The sequence below is a fragment of the Puma concolor genome, chromosome E4 (assembly GCF_028749965.1).
Source record: "Puma concolor isolate L17-30 chromosome E4, mPumCon1.1.hap2, whole genome shotgun sequence".
Taxonomy (NCBI): Eukaryota; Metazoa; Chordata; class Mammalia; order Carnivora; family Felidae; genus Puma; species Puma concolor.
The window spans coordinates 463,516-477,585 of record NC_141683.1 but is presented as its reverse complement, the minus strand read 5'-3'; the positions used below and the strand labels follow the sequence as shown (position 1 = coordinate 477,585).

Here is a 14,070-nt window from a genome sequence, read left to right as displayed (position 1 = left end):
TCGCTCTCTGCCCCTCCCCCATTCACACTCTCTCCCTCTCAAAGTAAAACATTCAACAAAAAAATTAAAAAAAAAAAGCAGACGACTTACTGCCAGATTGCTAACTAGGAATACAGGGCTCTTACTGTATGTGTAAGACTGGAATGCAATACTGACACAAAACTGATATTCTTCTGTCAAGTGCCATTTTATCTTTTCTCCAAGGTCTTCCCCAGCTCCCCAGTTCTAGTGGTCTCTGGCCACAGGCACTCTTCCCTCACACCTGGCCTGGTGGTCTACTCCGTGAGAGTGGTCAACTTCACCTCCCTCCAGCAGACGTCACCCGTTTTCATCAACATTTGCTGTGTGCTCACCAGTCAAAGTGAGGCTGTGGTAGTGAGAGCTCTGAAGGAGAAGTCTGGTGCAGGTGAGCACTGGGGGGCCCTGCTTACAATCCAGAGGAGTTGGGACCATCTAAGTGTTTCTTACTTTAGTTCATAAGAAACATTCAGCCACCTGAGCAAGATTACTCAAACACCTGGGGCACGGATCTTTAATTTCCAAATCTACACAAAATAGAACCTTCGCGCAGCTTACTTATCACCGAGAGATGTTGTATGTAACTTACGTAGTGAAGAGTAGTTATGTCAGTTTAACATGAGCTTCTCCGCGCTGTTAAATGTTTCTTCAAAAGTTGCTGGCAGATCTTTTTGCATCAGGCAAGAGACAAAGGATGATAAACCTAGAAGTCTTAGCTTTCCAAAATGCTGATTCTAGCCGTTACCCAGTTTGGAAACTGTGCCAGGTATGGCTGGGATGGGAACACATGTAGTCATTGAAAAGTGTTAGGAAAGCCAAAGAATCATCCTCCTTGTATCGTCACCTCTACTTGCATATCCCTCCGGAGAAACTGGTCTTTGAATTACTGGGCGTGAATTGGACTGGACCCTACCTAGTTCAACTCCAGTGGAAGGAAGGTCTGTTTCGGCAAGCACCTGAGATGTACTGGTCATGTCCGAAGTGCATTTTATATGCATTTTACTCTCTCATAACTCTGAGGTGAATGTTTTTCCCTTTAAGAGTTGAGGAAATGGAGATGTTCAAGTTCCCAGCACTAGAAACAATTCTCAACTCTAACCTGTGTTATCTTGTTGTTTCTAAATCTAGAGTTAATGGGTGTCTGCAAAAGCCCATGGATGGAATTCAAGGTGCCGATGACCTTCAATGGGGGGAAATACTGCACCTTTATTTTCAATGAACTTCTAACTGAAAGTTAGTATTTCTACTGACTTTATGAATATAGGCAACAGACCACAGTAACAGCAGTACGTGTGACTTTGTCACCAACAGAATTCAGATATTGTCATGTTCCAATTATTAAACTTCTCTTCAAAATTACATAAAAATTAGTTATTAGGTCTGAGGTTAGATCTTTCTTGTTGCTGGAGCATGTTATTATATTACCAAAAGGCGTGTTTTAACGTTTTTGTTAAGTGTTTAACATTGCTGTTACAAAAGTTTTTTCCACCTTGGTTAACTTTGATATAATTGGTTTCTTTTTTAATGTTTATTTTTGAGAGAGTGAGGGAGAGAGAATGGGGGGGGGGGGCGGGCAGAGAGGGAGACACAGAATCTGAAACAGGCTAAGGTTTGAGCTGTCAGCAGAGCCTGAAGTGGGGCTCCACATGGCCCGAGCTGCAGGAGAGCTGCAGGAGACGCTCCACCCAGGTGTCCCATAATTGGTTTCCTTTATTCCTACATATTTTGCTTTTTTGCATTTGAAAACATTCTGATAGGATCCACAGGCCAAGTTGTGCACAGCACAATGGTTAAGAACCCCTGCATTTCTGAGAGACCAGAGGGACCAGTGGGACTAACACAACCTCGGAGGTGGGTAGGAGTGGTCAAAGATCCAACCCAGCCTTCAGCTCATTCACACAAGTATTTGAGTGCCCACGGGTATATGCCAGGCATGGTACCTACTGCAGAAATCAGAGTTAAGACAGAGCCTGATTGGGGAGACAGTTTGGGGTAGCCAGAGCAAAGAGGCACTAGAAAGGCTGTTAAATGTCACCCAAGTTTTATCTGGACTCTTACCCTGTAAACATTGCAAGCCAAAAGCTTTCAACAGTGGGAACTGATCAAGAGTTAGTATAGAGAATTTTGGTTTTAGTGCATCTATATTTAAGGCAATGTAATTGTTCTTCGGAGAGAAGCGGTTTGCACACAGTTCTGAAAGTCCCAGGAGAGGGAAGACCAGTTACAAGTCCAGAGGTTAGAGGGCCTTATACCAGGGATGCAAAATAAGAACCAGGTAGAGAAGACCTAAAGTTCAGGGAGTTTGTTGGGGTAGGAGTTCATTTGTGGACGCTGAAGAATTTGAAATAACCAAAGTCAGATGCCAAGTGTGCTTCAAAAACAGGTTTTATTGGGGACAAACCAGAATGTTCCCTAGAAAGATCCTGAGTAAAAAAGGACAAGGGGACCCATGGGATTTAAGAGGTGGTTGGTGATGCAAAGAGAGGTTTCAAGTTAGAGGGATCAGAACTACAAGTTCAGGGGCGCCTGGGTGGCTCAGTCGGTTAAGTGTCCAACTTCAGCTCAGGTCATGATCTCACGTTCAAGCCCCAGGGTCTGTTCTGACAGCTCAGAGCCTGGAGCCTGCTTTGGTTTCTTTGTCTCCCTCTCTCTCAGCCCCTCCCCTGCTCATGCCTCTATCTCTTTCCCTCAAAAGTAAATAAACGTTAATTAAAAAAAAAAAACCTACAAGTTCAGTCGCCACCACCACAAACCTGGTGAAGAGAAGCAAGTCGCTTGGAGTTAAAGTACACAGAAAAGGTTAACGGACATTTAAGGTAGCAGAGTATTTAAATGCCCGTTTGTAAGTGGAGAAATTACAAGGTTCATGGATTGCCATTTATTACCTAGGAGACAGGAGCAAGCCAAAAACAGGTAGAGGAGCCAAGTACACAACTTCCCTCCTTTTTGAGAGCTTCTGCTGGATACCCATGACCACACGTTAAGTACAGCAACCTGCCTTGAATGCTTTTAACTGTGACCTTGTTTTGTTCTGACCAACGCACAGATCAATGTGAAGATTCCAGTGTCCTCCAGAAGTTCCTGGGTTCTCACCAGACCATCCTCTTTACCCTCTTTGCAGTGCTAGCATCAACGGCTTTTGTTTTTCTAGGTAAGGAGCCCTTACATTCAGCACCGTGGACTTTTGACTTAAAAAAAAAACTGCCTTTATTTAATTTCACCAACTATCGAGAATAAAAATCAGCTGCTTATCACGTCACTCATGACAAGCAGTTGCAACTCATTCAGCCTTCTCAGCGCTAGTCACCTAGCGGATGGGAGGTCCTGCTCAACTTCCCACCAAGAAGCAGTAAACTGCATGTGACACACCCGACCCAGAAGTGGAAACCACTGCTGAACCTGGAGAAAACGGCTCATTTTGCTCAAATTCAAAGCTATTCTAGATGAAACAGAAACTTAACACGCTATTGTCTATACCTGCATTTTCCTCTCACCTTTTTAAAGTTGAAACTTCTGAGAAAGAGTGCGTACACGCGTGTGCACGAGGCGGGGGGGGGGGGGGGGGGCGCAGAGAGAGAAGACAGAGGCGGAGAATCCCAAGCAGGCTCTGCACTGTCAGTGTGGAGCCCACCTTGGGGCTCAAATCCACGAAACCAGATGACCTGAGCCAAAATCAAGAGGTGGACACTTGAATGACTGAGCCACCCGAGCACCCCTAAATTGAAATACTTCTAAAATCACTGGAATGAAAAGTTCCTATGCTCTTAAGTTAACTTAAAGCATTATTAACTTTTTGTAGAAGTACTTAAATATTTTGAGTTAAACTTGCTTAGTAGGGTCTTTTTCCAACAAAAACAGATCTGCCTCTGGTGACCTCTCTCTCCCTTGTTCTTTTTCTAGCATACAATGCCTTCTTAAACAAGATACAGACAGTTCCAGTGGTTTACGTACCAACCCTAGGAACACCACAACCAGGTAAACAATCAGCGCCCTCACCTTTGAAAAGCTCAAATATCCATGTTTATTCATCTCTCTTCCCGCTTTATTTCTAGGTTTTGCCCCCACACGTTCTCCCCCACCTTTCACGAGTCCACAGTCCCCACCGGTCCAGAATCGGCTACAACGTTGGCTGTGGAGTGTAAGGCACGAACGTCCACTTGGACACGTCCCCTGAACTGTAGACGACTGGAGATTTCTAGCCCTAGACCAGGAGCCATAAGCCCCCAAACGAGGCTTCTGAGAATTATAAAAAGTTTTAAGCTATTCTACACTAACGTGTGTCGGACTGGGTTTTCTTAATAGTTTATTTTGAGAGAGCACGCATGCCTGCAAAAGTGAACGGTGGGAGGAGCAGAGAGAGGAGAGAATCCCAAGCAGGCTCCATGCTGACAGCAAGGGGCCTGATGCCAGCCTTGGATCCACGCGATCAGGACCGAGTCAAGATCAAGACTCAGATGCTTAACTGACTGAGCCACCCAGCCGCCCCTGGGCTGTCTTTTAGAGATCGACTGCTGGTTCCGAATTCTAAGAAAATACAAAAGTGAAAGAAATGCCTCATATACAGTATCTCAGATTTTCATCAAGCTCTTAACATGGACTCAAATGAGCCCAGCTGGATAGAAAGGTCCCAAAGGGACCCTTTAAGTGCTTGGTCACTTACTTGCCCCAAATAACTCTCAGCAGTCCACTCTTCTGGTTGTCCCTCAATACTTGAGATAGGAACTTCCTAGCAGTAAAACCAAGACAATAAACAGAACGTATCCAAAATCTGTTTATTGGGATAGTTCCCCACTCATGTTGACTCAGGGTGCGTTCAGTGCTGCTTCCGTCTGAAGGAGCATCCTGCAAGGAAAAGGTTCAGAGGTTACCGGACGGCAGCGTAGTTGCTGTAGTTGCCGCTGCGCCCCACTGGCTCTCCTCGGACGTCCCGCGGGGAGCTCGCAGTCGCTAGCTCCCGTGTTGCGCCTCATCCCCCGTCGTCCCCGCTCTAAACTGGAGTGTCCGAGACTAAGAAGGAACATGAGGTTCCCGAAACTTTTCCGGGACGAGGCGGGTAGATGGAGTCGACTTTCAAGCAAGGAAAGCACGACCCTCCCTCTAAAGCTCGCGACAAAGTGACGACACCGCGCAGCGGCTCACCTTCTGTGAGCCTTGCTTTTCCTCCTGTCGGCTGGCACAGGACGGTGGAGCAGCCCACACACAGCACCACCGTCTGCGCGTGGCTGAACACGGTGGTGATTTTGTAGCACCCTGCGAACCAACAAGCGGGGAGTCGAGGCCAGCCCGGCCCCCGGCCCCCACCCCGCGCCGGCCGCCCCGGGACCCCGAGCGGCCCCCGCCCCCGGCCCTCACCCGGGCACTTCACGTCCATGAAGTAGGAGTTGGGGCTCTGCACCAGGCGCTTCTTCTTGTGCTTCCTCTTCTCCTCTTCCGGGGACGGGTGCAGGAGGTCCTTCGCGAGCTGCGGGAGGCAGACGGGCGCGGTCAGGGCGGCGGCGGGCCCCGGGCGGCAGCGGTTCCACTAGCAGCGGCAGCCCGCGCCGCCCGGCGTCCGCAGCGGGGCCGCCATCTTACCGCCGCCCCGGGCCGCGCGGCCCCCGCCCCGGGCGCCCCGGGCCCGAGCCCCGGAGCCCGCGGCCGGCCCCCGCTGCCCGTCCGCGGCGCAGGGGCGCGAGCGCGCGCGGGCGGCGAGGGCTCCGCCGGGACGCGGGCCGAGGAACTCACGGGCATGTTCTCGTGGGCAGGTCGTCACCGCCGGAAAGGAGCGAAAGCGGAAATCCTGCCGCTTATATCCGCTGCCCGCCGGAAGTGACGCGCGCGCGCCCGGCCGCCATGCCGGGGTCCGCGCGCCGCCTGCGGCTGGAGCGGACGCCTCCCGCTCGGCCTGCCGAGGGGGCCGCGGCGCGACCCCAGCCAGGCCCTGCCCTTCTCGACTTCCTCCGTGTTCCCCAGCTGGTTTCCTTTGCCATGTTAACACCGCAGGAATGTAGACACGGCGGAAGCCCTCGTCCTGGTTCCCACCTCCTCGCCTACCCTTTTAACCGCTGTGAGGTTTTTTGTTGTGTCCCCCGGCCTTTCTCTGACGGCGGTCCCGTCAAGTACTCGGGTGCTCCCCGCGGCGAGTCCATCCATGACCGCCGTCAGGTCGCCCCCTCCCCGTCCCCTCGCGGCCCGCGCGGTACCGCCCACCCTCTGCAGTGCGCGCGCGGGGACGGCCGCGTTGGGGCCCGTGCGACACACAGACGTGCCTGGGACAGTGTTTGCTCCTGTGGCGCAGGTACCGCCCGCGGGGCGTCGTGCAGCCTGGCGCCGGTGAGGGACGGGCGCACTTTGTTCTCAGCGCCCCGCTCGCGGCCCAGAAAGTCCCGTGAGGAAGTGACATTTAGGCCGAAATCTGAAGGACGTGGAGTCCACCGTGCGACTGTCTGGGAGAAGCCAAAACCCGGGGCCGAAGGAGCGTGGCGTAGCTGAGCAGGGGGGAGGCGAGGCGGCCAGAGAGAGCTAAGGGCTGAGCGCACGGGCTTAGTCGAGGGAGACCTGAACCCCCGGGGCTGAGGAGGCCACATCCCGGCCAACGAAAAAGTAAAAGAACGGGCAGATTTGTGTCCGAACAGTTCGGGGGGATGGCAGCGTGATTTCAAGGACGGGTGCGAGACGGCCCGGCGGGGGGAAGAAATAGGGAAACCGTGGAGTTTGTGGCACGGCTGGAAGGCCGACCGGGAGGCGAGAGGACGCGCAGAAGGGGGCTGGCAGGGGGCCAGCAGAGGCACAGCCCGGACACTGCGCGGACGGCTCGACTGGCCCCTGTCGGAGACGCAGACGCTTTGCATGCTGTGTTTCCACCGGCACAGCCAGCCTGTGCCCGGATCGCCGTGTTCCCACGCTCCAGCGCCCTGGTGGCCTCGTCACAGCCTTCCCGCGAGGGATGAGGGCGCGGCCTCCGCTGTGTTCTCAACATGCGCGCCTCGTCGAAAGAATGAGGCCAGACATTTTCAGTCCCAAGCTCTGTCTTGCCGCACACGGTCCCTGTTGGAGGACTGTTGATAATGAAACCCCGAACGTGTCTCGGTCGAGACGGAGGGAGGGGTGCGGCGGGGCGGGCGGGCGCTGCGTGTTCACTCTGCTCCACCAGGGGGCAGACCCGCCCAACAAGTAGCCTTGCCTTCCAGAGCATCCCGCTCTTTTCAAACGGAGCTGGTCTCCCAACTGAGGGCTGGGAACAGCAACACCGGAATTCGCGCGCCGCCCCTACAAGGTTTCCGTCCCTTGAATCAGCCCCCGATTTTTGTCAGCTCCCAGGGCCATCCCCACCTCCACCCTTCTTCCCGCAAAACTTTCCCTTTTCCCCTAACTCCTCTAGAGCTCGTCCTCCTCTGCTCATTTGGGTTAAACCTCTGGTTCCATTCACCCCAGCCTCCCTGGCCTAAGACTGCCAGAGTGAGATCAAAAGAGGGGAGTGATGGCAAGCCAGACGCTGTGGGTGGGAAATGGCCTGGGAGACGGGCCAGCTCGGGCCCGGGGAGCAGAAGGCCGGCCAGGCCGGGCTGCCGCCGCCGCGGGAGGAAAGGGGTGGGCGGGCAGGGGGTGGGGCCCAGAGGAGTGCCGCCTCCCCTCTATCCCGGAGCTTGGGCGGAGAGGGAGGAAAACTTCCTGGCCTGGGCTCCGGGCAGCTCCGTCCGCCAGCCCTCCGATCCCGCCTACCAGTGCCCGGAGCTTCCCCACCCCTCCCCCGGCTCCCCAGTGTCCGCCATGGCCAAAGCCTACGACCACCTCTTCAAGTTGCTGCTGATCGGGGACTCGGGGGTGGGCAAGACTTGTCTGATCATTCGCTTTGCAGAAGACAACTTCAACAACACTTACATCTCCACTATCGGTGAGCCCACTGGCCATATCCCAGAGCCCCTAATCCCCGCATGACCTCATCCTCAGGCTCCCAGATTACTCGTGGCCCCACTCTTTACCACCCCCCACCCCCCTTAGAGTGAGGCTTCTGAACTCTAGCCTCCCAACCCCTGACTCAGACCCATCCGTGGAGCATATCTCTGGATGGTACCCAACCTCTAAACTGTCTGAGGCCTCCAGGTAACTTCTCAGTTGTGCCAGCTCCTGGGGTTCCTGGGACCACCCTTCTCCCTCACCTACCCAAATGCACATGAATCCTTCTCGATTTCCTGCTCCACTCCTCTCCCCCACCCCCACCCACCTCCCTGTATTTCCTGTAACCCCTCTCCCTGAAGGCGGCTTCCAGTTCCGCCAGCCTCTTTCTGCCTCGCTGAGTTTCAGACTCCCCCATTGCATCCCCACTGTACCAAATTACTTCCCAGTCTCCCTGCCCCTCAACTTAACTGGGGGTCTGGGGTGGGGGGTGGAACAAAGTGGCCGGGTGTGCTGGAGGATGGCCCAAGGACTGGAACCGTGAATATGCAGTCAGCCAGGCAAGGACGGTGGGAGTGGGGGAACTTTTGGGGGCTCTGAGTCAGCCTGGTGACTCAGGCTCCTCCCTAGGCTCTCAACCGGCTCTGGGGAGGTGCCCAAGTTTCCACCAAGAACACTGCCTCCCCTCCTCCCCTCTTGTCTTTCTTCATCTTCTCTGGCCTGGGAAATAAAACGAGGGGAATCTCAAGACAATTCTGGTTAGAAAAGGGAAGGAAAATGCCTCTCTATCCTAGTTCAGTCTAAGGAGAAATCTTACTTATCCTCAGATTTCTTGCTTGCAAGCCCAGCCTACTAGTTAACTCACACAGACTGGCATCAGCTACCTTTTTCCTGGCTCTTCATCCTATATGGCTGGAGCATAGACGGTGGTTCTAAGAAAACAGAAAGGAAAAGGAATCTAAAAGTAATATTCTGGGGGAGGCACTGAATTCTGAGAGTTGTCACCTGGTCGGCTGAGTGGATCCAAGAGGTGCCTTAAGCCTCCCTGCAGAATTTCCATCACCTACCCCCTCCCACATCCATAAAATCCATGTAAAAACAAGATGCTTGCTACCCAAATACAGGTTTGAGAAAAGTCTCTTAGTTTTATACGTGCAACAAAGTTGCTTCCCAAGTGCACCCCTGCACAGTTTCTAGCCCTGCTGCTCTCCATGCCGGGTCTCCCCTGCACGCCCTCCTCGTCCCTGCAGAGTCTCAGCCTGAGTGATCTATATATATGCTCCACTCGTAGGAATCGACTTCAAGATCCGCACTGTGGATATAGAGGGGAAGAAGATCAAATTGCAGGTCTGGTGAGTGAACCCCCGGGACCGCTGGCCACAAACCCTCGTTTACCTCCTGTCACCCTTTCCCTTCCATTTGCCTCATTTCTCTCCCTTTCCCCACAGCTCCTTCCGGTACTTCTCCATTTCCTGTCGCCTTGCTCAGACGTCCTTCCATCCCTCTTCCTGCTCACTCAACTATTTATTTTCAGCTTTCTTGTAACTCTCTTGCCTCTCCTGGCTCCAGAGCATTCTCTGAACTTGACAAACGTCTGCAGGGCTGCCACGTGGAAATGACATTAAAGCAGGTGAGCAGCAAATGGCAGAACTAAGACCTGACTCTGTCTGTGCGCTCCCTGAATTACCTCAAGCCCAGAAAGCTGAAGATAGAGGGCTGGGCTGTCACAGGAAGCCCGGGACTCCGAAGGTGTGCAAGTGGCTGGTGGCCTGAAAGAGGTGTTAAGATGCAACAGATAAGAGCAGGTTGTGGTTCAAGTTCTGGCTCTGCTGTGGAAGGACTTTCATTAGTTATTTAGCCTCTCCACATCTGCGTCCCCGTTTGTAAAATAAGGCCAGTAGAACGTGTCTCAAGTGTGGGGTGAAGATTAGCAGTGCTTGCACAGAGTAATCCTGCAACAAATAAACCCGAGACCTTGTTCCCAGCTGTCTTACCTTCTTTTCCTCCTTTACTGTTTTCTGATTCTGTTCCTCTCAGCCCCCACTCTGTTGCAGAAGCTAAATTCTTAGCAGGGGGGATTCTCTCTTCGGAGAGCTGTTCCCTCTGTGCCGCCCCACAAACGTTCCGCCTCTTAGGGACACGGCTGGCCAGGAGCGATTCAAGACGATCACCACCGCCTACTACCGCGGGGCCATGGTACGGGGTGTGGGTCTGGACAAGGGATGAGGCGGTAGACTGCAGGGTTCTGAGAACCACGGGCCGCAGGGTCGGGCAGGGACGGTGTCAGGGTTATAGTGTGGGATGTGGAGGGCCCCACCTGGACTAGTGATTAGATTTGTGGGTAGGGCTTGCAGGGTCACTTGGAGGGGCAGGAAGCAGAAACGGGGGAATGTGGACCAAGGCTCCATGGTGGATTCTTGCCATCTCTCAGGGCATTATCCTAGTGTATGACATCACAGATGAGAAATCCTTCGAGAACATTCAGAACTGGATGAAAAGCATCAAAGAGGTGACAACCATCCTGGAGAGACGGGGGACTGGGTAGAACCTGGAGGGTGAGGGGGCCGTGAAGGTGAGCAGGACCCAACTTTACTCCTCCTGCCCTTTTGCTCCCAGAATGCCTCTGCAGGGGTGCAGCGTCTGCTGCTGGGGAACAAGTGTGACATGGAGGCCAAGAGGAGAGTGCGGAAGGAGCAGGCCGATCAGGTGAGGCCCGGCTGGGCGGCCAAGGCGAGTTCGGACTCCAAGGGCTGCCGCCACCTTTATCCACCCGTCTCATCTCTCCACCCCACAGCTGGCTCGGGAGCATGGAATTCGATTCTTCGAGACAAGTGCCAAATCCAGCACAAATGTGGATGAGGTGAGACACACCCCATGCCTGCCCCCCACTCCCGGAGATGGCTGTTAGGCCGCCACCGTCCCCTCCAACCTGCTCTGACCGGTCACTCCTTTCCCCCACAGGCTTTCAGCTCCCTGGCCCGGGACATCTTGCTCAAGTCAGGAGGCCGGAGATCGGTGAGTTGGTCGTGCTGGACTGAGCACAGCTGTGGGTGTGTGTCGTGTAAGGAGTGAACGCTGAGGAGGGGAGCGGTGCTAACACGGCCCGTGAGGGTGGGGCCCCTTCAAACAACGTACAATCTCAGACCCCGGCCAGCTGTTCTCACCCTGACCCCAGTGCGCTTCCACCTCTAGGGAAACAGCCACAGGCCCCCTGGCACGGACCTGAGAGCTTGTGACAAGAAGAGCAGCAGCAGGTGCTCCCTCGGCTGAGGACCTGGGCCTGGACGCTGGGCCGAGGGCGGGCAGGTGGGGCTCAGGGGGTAGAGGTGGGTAGATGGCAGATGGCCGAGCGGGGAGCAAATGCAGAAGAAAAGGAGGAACGTGAGAGGAGAGAAGGTAGAATAGAGAGGCAGGGAGAGGCGAGGAGGAGAAAGATGGCAGGAAGTCAGAGAAGGTGAGGGGCAGGAAGGGAGGGAGGAGGGAAGCAAGGGCCCCGGGCGCCAGGCCCTCCCTGGACTTGTAAGGCAGACAGAAGTGTAAATAAACAGTTGGCTCGTCGTCGTTACCGGATCAGGTTTTAGGGCCGTGTGAGGGGTGGGCTCGGTAATCCCTCTGAAGCTCTGATCCTACCACTCTGCGTGGTCTTTCTCAGCATTAAAGGCCACCACCCACACAGAGTCCCCTGGTTTGGGTAACTTTCATCAGCAGAACTGCTCTCTGCTCACCAACCTTATTCCTGCCTCTAAGGTGGCTGGGCTGCCAGAACCTGGCCAGGTTCCTGTGACACCGGGACCTGTGTGCAGCTGTCCCTTTCCTGCGATTTCATGGACAAGAGAACAGCAAGGAGGTTCTCTGAACCTGAGGGGCTTGACATCCTTTCCATGATGGAAATTAGAGGGTCCTTATGGGCAGAACCTTGCCTAGTATCCAGAAGGGCTCTTTCTTAGGCCTTCCCAGGGGAGAGACAGCCCTGGCCTCAAGGAAATAACAGGACCTTGTATTGTTTATCCCATGATTTCTTTAAGCGCCTTTGATTCTGCCAGCAGTCCTTTTAGGTGGCTAGTAGGTGTTATTTTCCACTTTTATAGAGGAGGAAAATGAGGCACAGAAGAGGCTCATTTACTCCTAAATCTTTATTGAGCATCTAGTATGTGCCAAGCACAACAGTCAAGATAATATAACTTTTGGGTGGAACTTTACGTGATGGACAAGCAAATTTTAACACACACTGCTCCTAAATACTGCACAACAAAGAGGCCAAACTACTGGCATGCCAAAGAACTACCACCTTGACCCACAGCCCCCTTTTGACCCTTACGCCACAGTATCGAAACAGCAAACTTCTCTCACAAGACCTTTTAACAGGATTAATGAACATATCAGATTTGGTTTAGGCAAAATACCATTAGGAGTGTAATTCGCAGATCTGAAGTTCAAGGCATTTAAGAAATCCCCATGCCTGTGGCGTGGAAGTGGATGGCATGACCCTGGGGTCAGCAGCAAGGCTTTCTGTGCTGCTGTTTCTTGTTGGTAAAACACAACACCAGGAAAGGGCCTGGCTGTGCTGGGAGGAGAACTGTGGTGTGGTCGGATAAATGTGTTAGGTACCGAGCTTCCATGGGGTGAAGATCTTACCTGGATCACGTCTGAGCTCTGTAGTCAACAACCCAGCGAGTGTAATTTGCTCAAGGTTATGAGGAAAGACTTACATTTCGTGAATCCCAGGAAGAACACTGACTAACCTTCACCATACCCCAGAGCAAAGATTTGAAAAGCCAGTTTCAGTGTGGAGGCTTATTGTTGCTTGGTAAAGCGAGTGGATGGGAGAGCTTTGGACCCTCGCCTGTCCAGAGACATGGTAGGGTTTGATAAGGAGTAACAGCATGCTAGGAGGTTTCAGCCAAGACTTTTCCTACAGCTAAAAGCCACTGGAAAACACCCACACCTACTTTGGTAGCGCACAACTACTGATCCGCACAAATAGTAACGTAGGGGAATGAGCAAGTAGTCACAGAAAAGTAAAACTCAGTCCTCACGGTTTTTTGTTCAACTCCTGTGCAGTGGGCTTTCCAGTCTGATGGCTCCTGTTCTTGAGCAGCCAGCTTTACTCCCGATGGGAAGTCAGGATTTATGGGACATTGCACCCATAAATTGTAATCCTAAAATAAAGTACTGTAGCCCTGGGGTCGTGGGAGTAGCTGTTATATTTAGGCCAGGAACGCTTCTTGGGAGAGGAGAATGTGGGGTGGCGTTAACCAAAGTCTGGGGACGAGCCCTTTCATCTTGAGAAGTGGGGGACAGATTACTATTAGTGACCTCCTTTATGTGAATTTAAGTATCTCCTTGAACTCACACGGTCCAGTTGTCTGGGAGGCTGTAGACCTGTATGTGTGTAAAACTAGGATGAAAATATGGGCAGAGTTAGATAATAACTAATGCCACACGGTAAAGCAAGAGTGTGGGTCAAGTCTCTGCGTTCTGGATACATATCCAGGGTTAACTCGATGGGGATGGAGAAAGCAGGGGTGAATCTTTGGACTTGGAGCTGAACGTCTGGGGCTCACGCCTTAGGTCTCCCACTCACTCGCTGGGTGACCTTGGACAATCCCTTATACCCTGAGCTTACTTATAAAATGGGACTGATAACCAACTCTGACTCCTCAGGAATACTGAAAATCAAAACGGCCTAAATGTTGGATTCAAAAACTATGACAGTAATGTGACGCGATGCAATTAGAGAATAAAGGAAATACTTTACTACACATTTCATTTCATTCGTATCTCGACAAAAAACCCTAGAAAACGCACATTAGCATTTCTGTTCTACAGAGAATGCCGAGAGGGTCCTAAAGTCCCAACTCCTCTCTGCGACTTACAATGTCCTCCCCGCACGAATGACGATCCCAACAGGCGGCAGCCGGGCGAGCTAGGACCCGCGGAGCTCGTTCAAAGCACCAACGCGGGGCGGGGTTGTTGTAAATTAACACGCGATGGGGCTGTAAACTGAGGCCGCACGTCGGGCGCAGAGATTATTAAAAACAACTTAAAAAGTAATTAACACGCGCGAAGGCGACATAATTGATCGGTGCACCGTGGGTCTCGGGAGGAGAAAGTGCAGTGTCGCCTCCCTCCCGGGGCCACCGGGGCAGGACGGGTGTCAAGCGGTAGCTAGATGGT

At 52.9% G+C, this 14,070-nt stretch overlaps 3 protein-coding genes across 16 annotated transcripts in view; 2 read left to right on the top strand and 1 right to left on the bottom strand.

The window, feature by feature from the left end:
* NUP210L (nucleoporin 210 like) overlaps positions 1-4,292 on the top strand; it is an 84,132-nt gene extending 79,840 nt beyond the window's left edge. For 12 of the 13 annotated variants that reach the window (XM_086693191.1, XM_086693187.1, XM_086693193.1 and 9 more), the window contains 4 exons: positions 205-406; positions 3,065-3,169; positions 3,919-3,993; positions 4,071-4,292. In XM_086693191.1, the coding sequence (XP_086549317.1) occupies positions 205-406; positions 3,065-3,169; positions 3,919-3,993; positions 4,071-4,192 (504 nt within the window). In that variant the 3' untranslated portion in view covers positions 4,193-4,292. Of the gene's footprint in view, positions 1-204; positions 407-2,907; positions 3,170-3,918; positions 3,994-4,070 lie in introns of those variants that run through there. The other variant, XM_086693196.1, reaches the window with a different exon arrangement.
* A 484-nt stretch (positions 4,293-4,776) lies between these two features.
* On the bottom strand, positions 4,777-5,894 carry RPS27 (ribosomal protein S27). The gene is made up of 4 exons (XM_086693253.1): positions 5,743-5,894; positions 5,371-5,479; positions 5,158-5,268; positions 4,777-4,860 (listed from the first exon to the last, which is right to left on the bottom strand). The coding sequence occupies exons 1-4, from the start codon at positions 5,746-5,748 to the stop codon at positions 4,832-4,834; spliced, it is 255 nt and encodes an 84-aa protein (XP_086549379.1). The 5' UTR covers positions 5,749-5,894; the 3' UTR covers positions 4,777-4,831.
* Positions 5,895-7,098: 1,204 nt separating this feature from the next.
* RAB13 (RAB13, member RAS oncogene family) lies at positions 7,099-13,655 on the top strand. Of its 2 annotated transcripts, XM_086693251.1 has the most exons (9): positions 7,099-7,891; positions 9,185-9,245; positions 10,029-10,089; positions 10,325-10,402; positions 10,510-10,599; positions 10,688-10,753; positions 10,855-10,908; positions 11,086-11,199; positions 11,641-13,655. In XM_086693251.1, the coding sequence occupies exons 1-8, from the start codon at positions 7,768-7,770 to the stop codon at positions 11,161-11,163; spliced, it is 612 nt and encodes a 203-aa protein (XP_086549377.1). In that variant the 5' UTR covers positions 7,099-7,767; the 3' UTR covers positions 11,164-11,199; positions 11,641-13,655. The 2 variants fall into 2 exon arrangements, with proteins under 2 accessions (XP_086549377.1, XP_025771007.1); XM_025915222.2 differs by lacking the exon at positions 11,641-13,655 and having other exon boundaries at positions 11,086-11,463.
* The last annotated feature ends 415 nt before the right edge of the window (positions 13,656-14,070 follow it).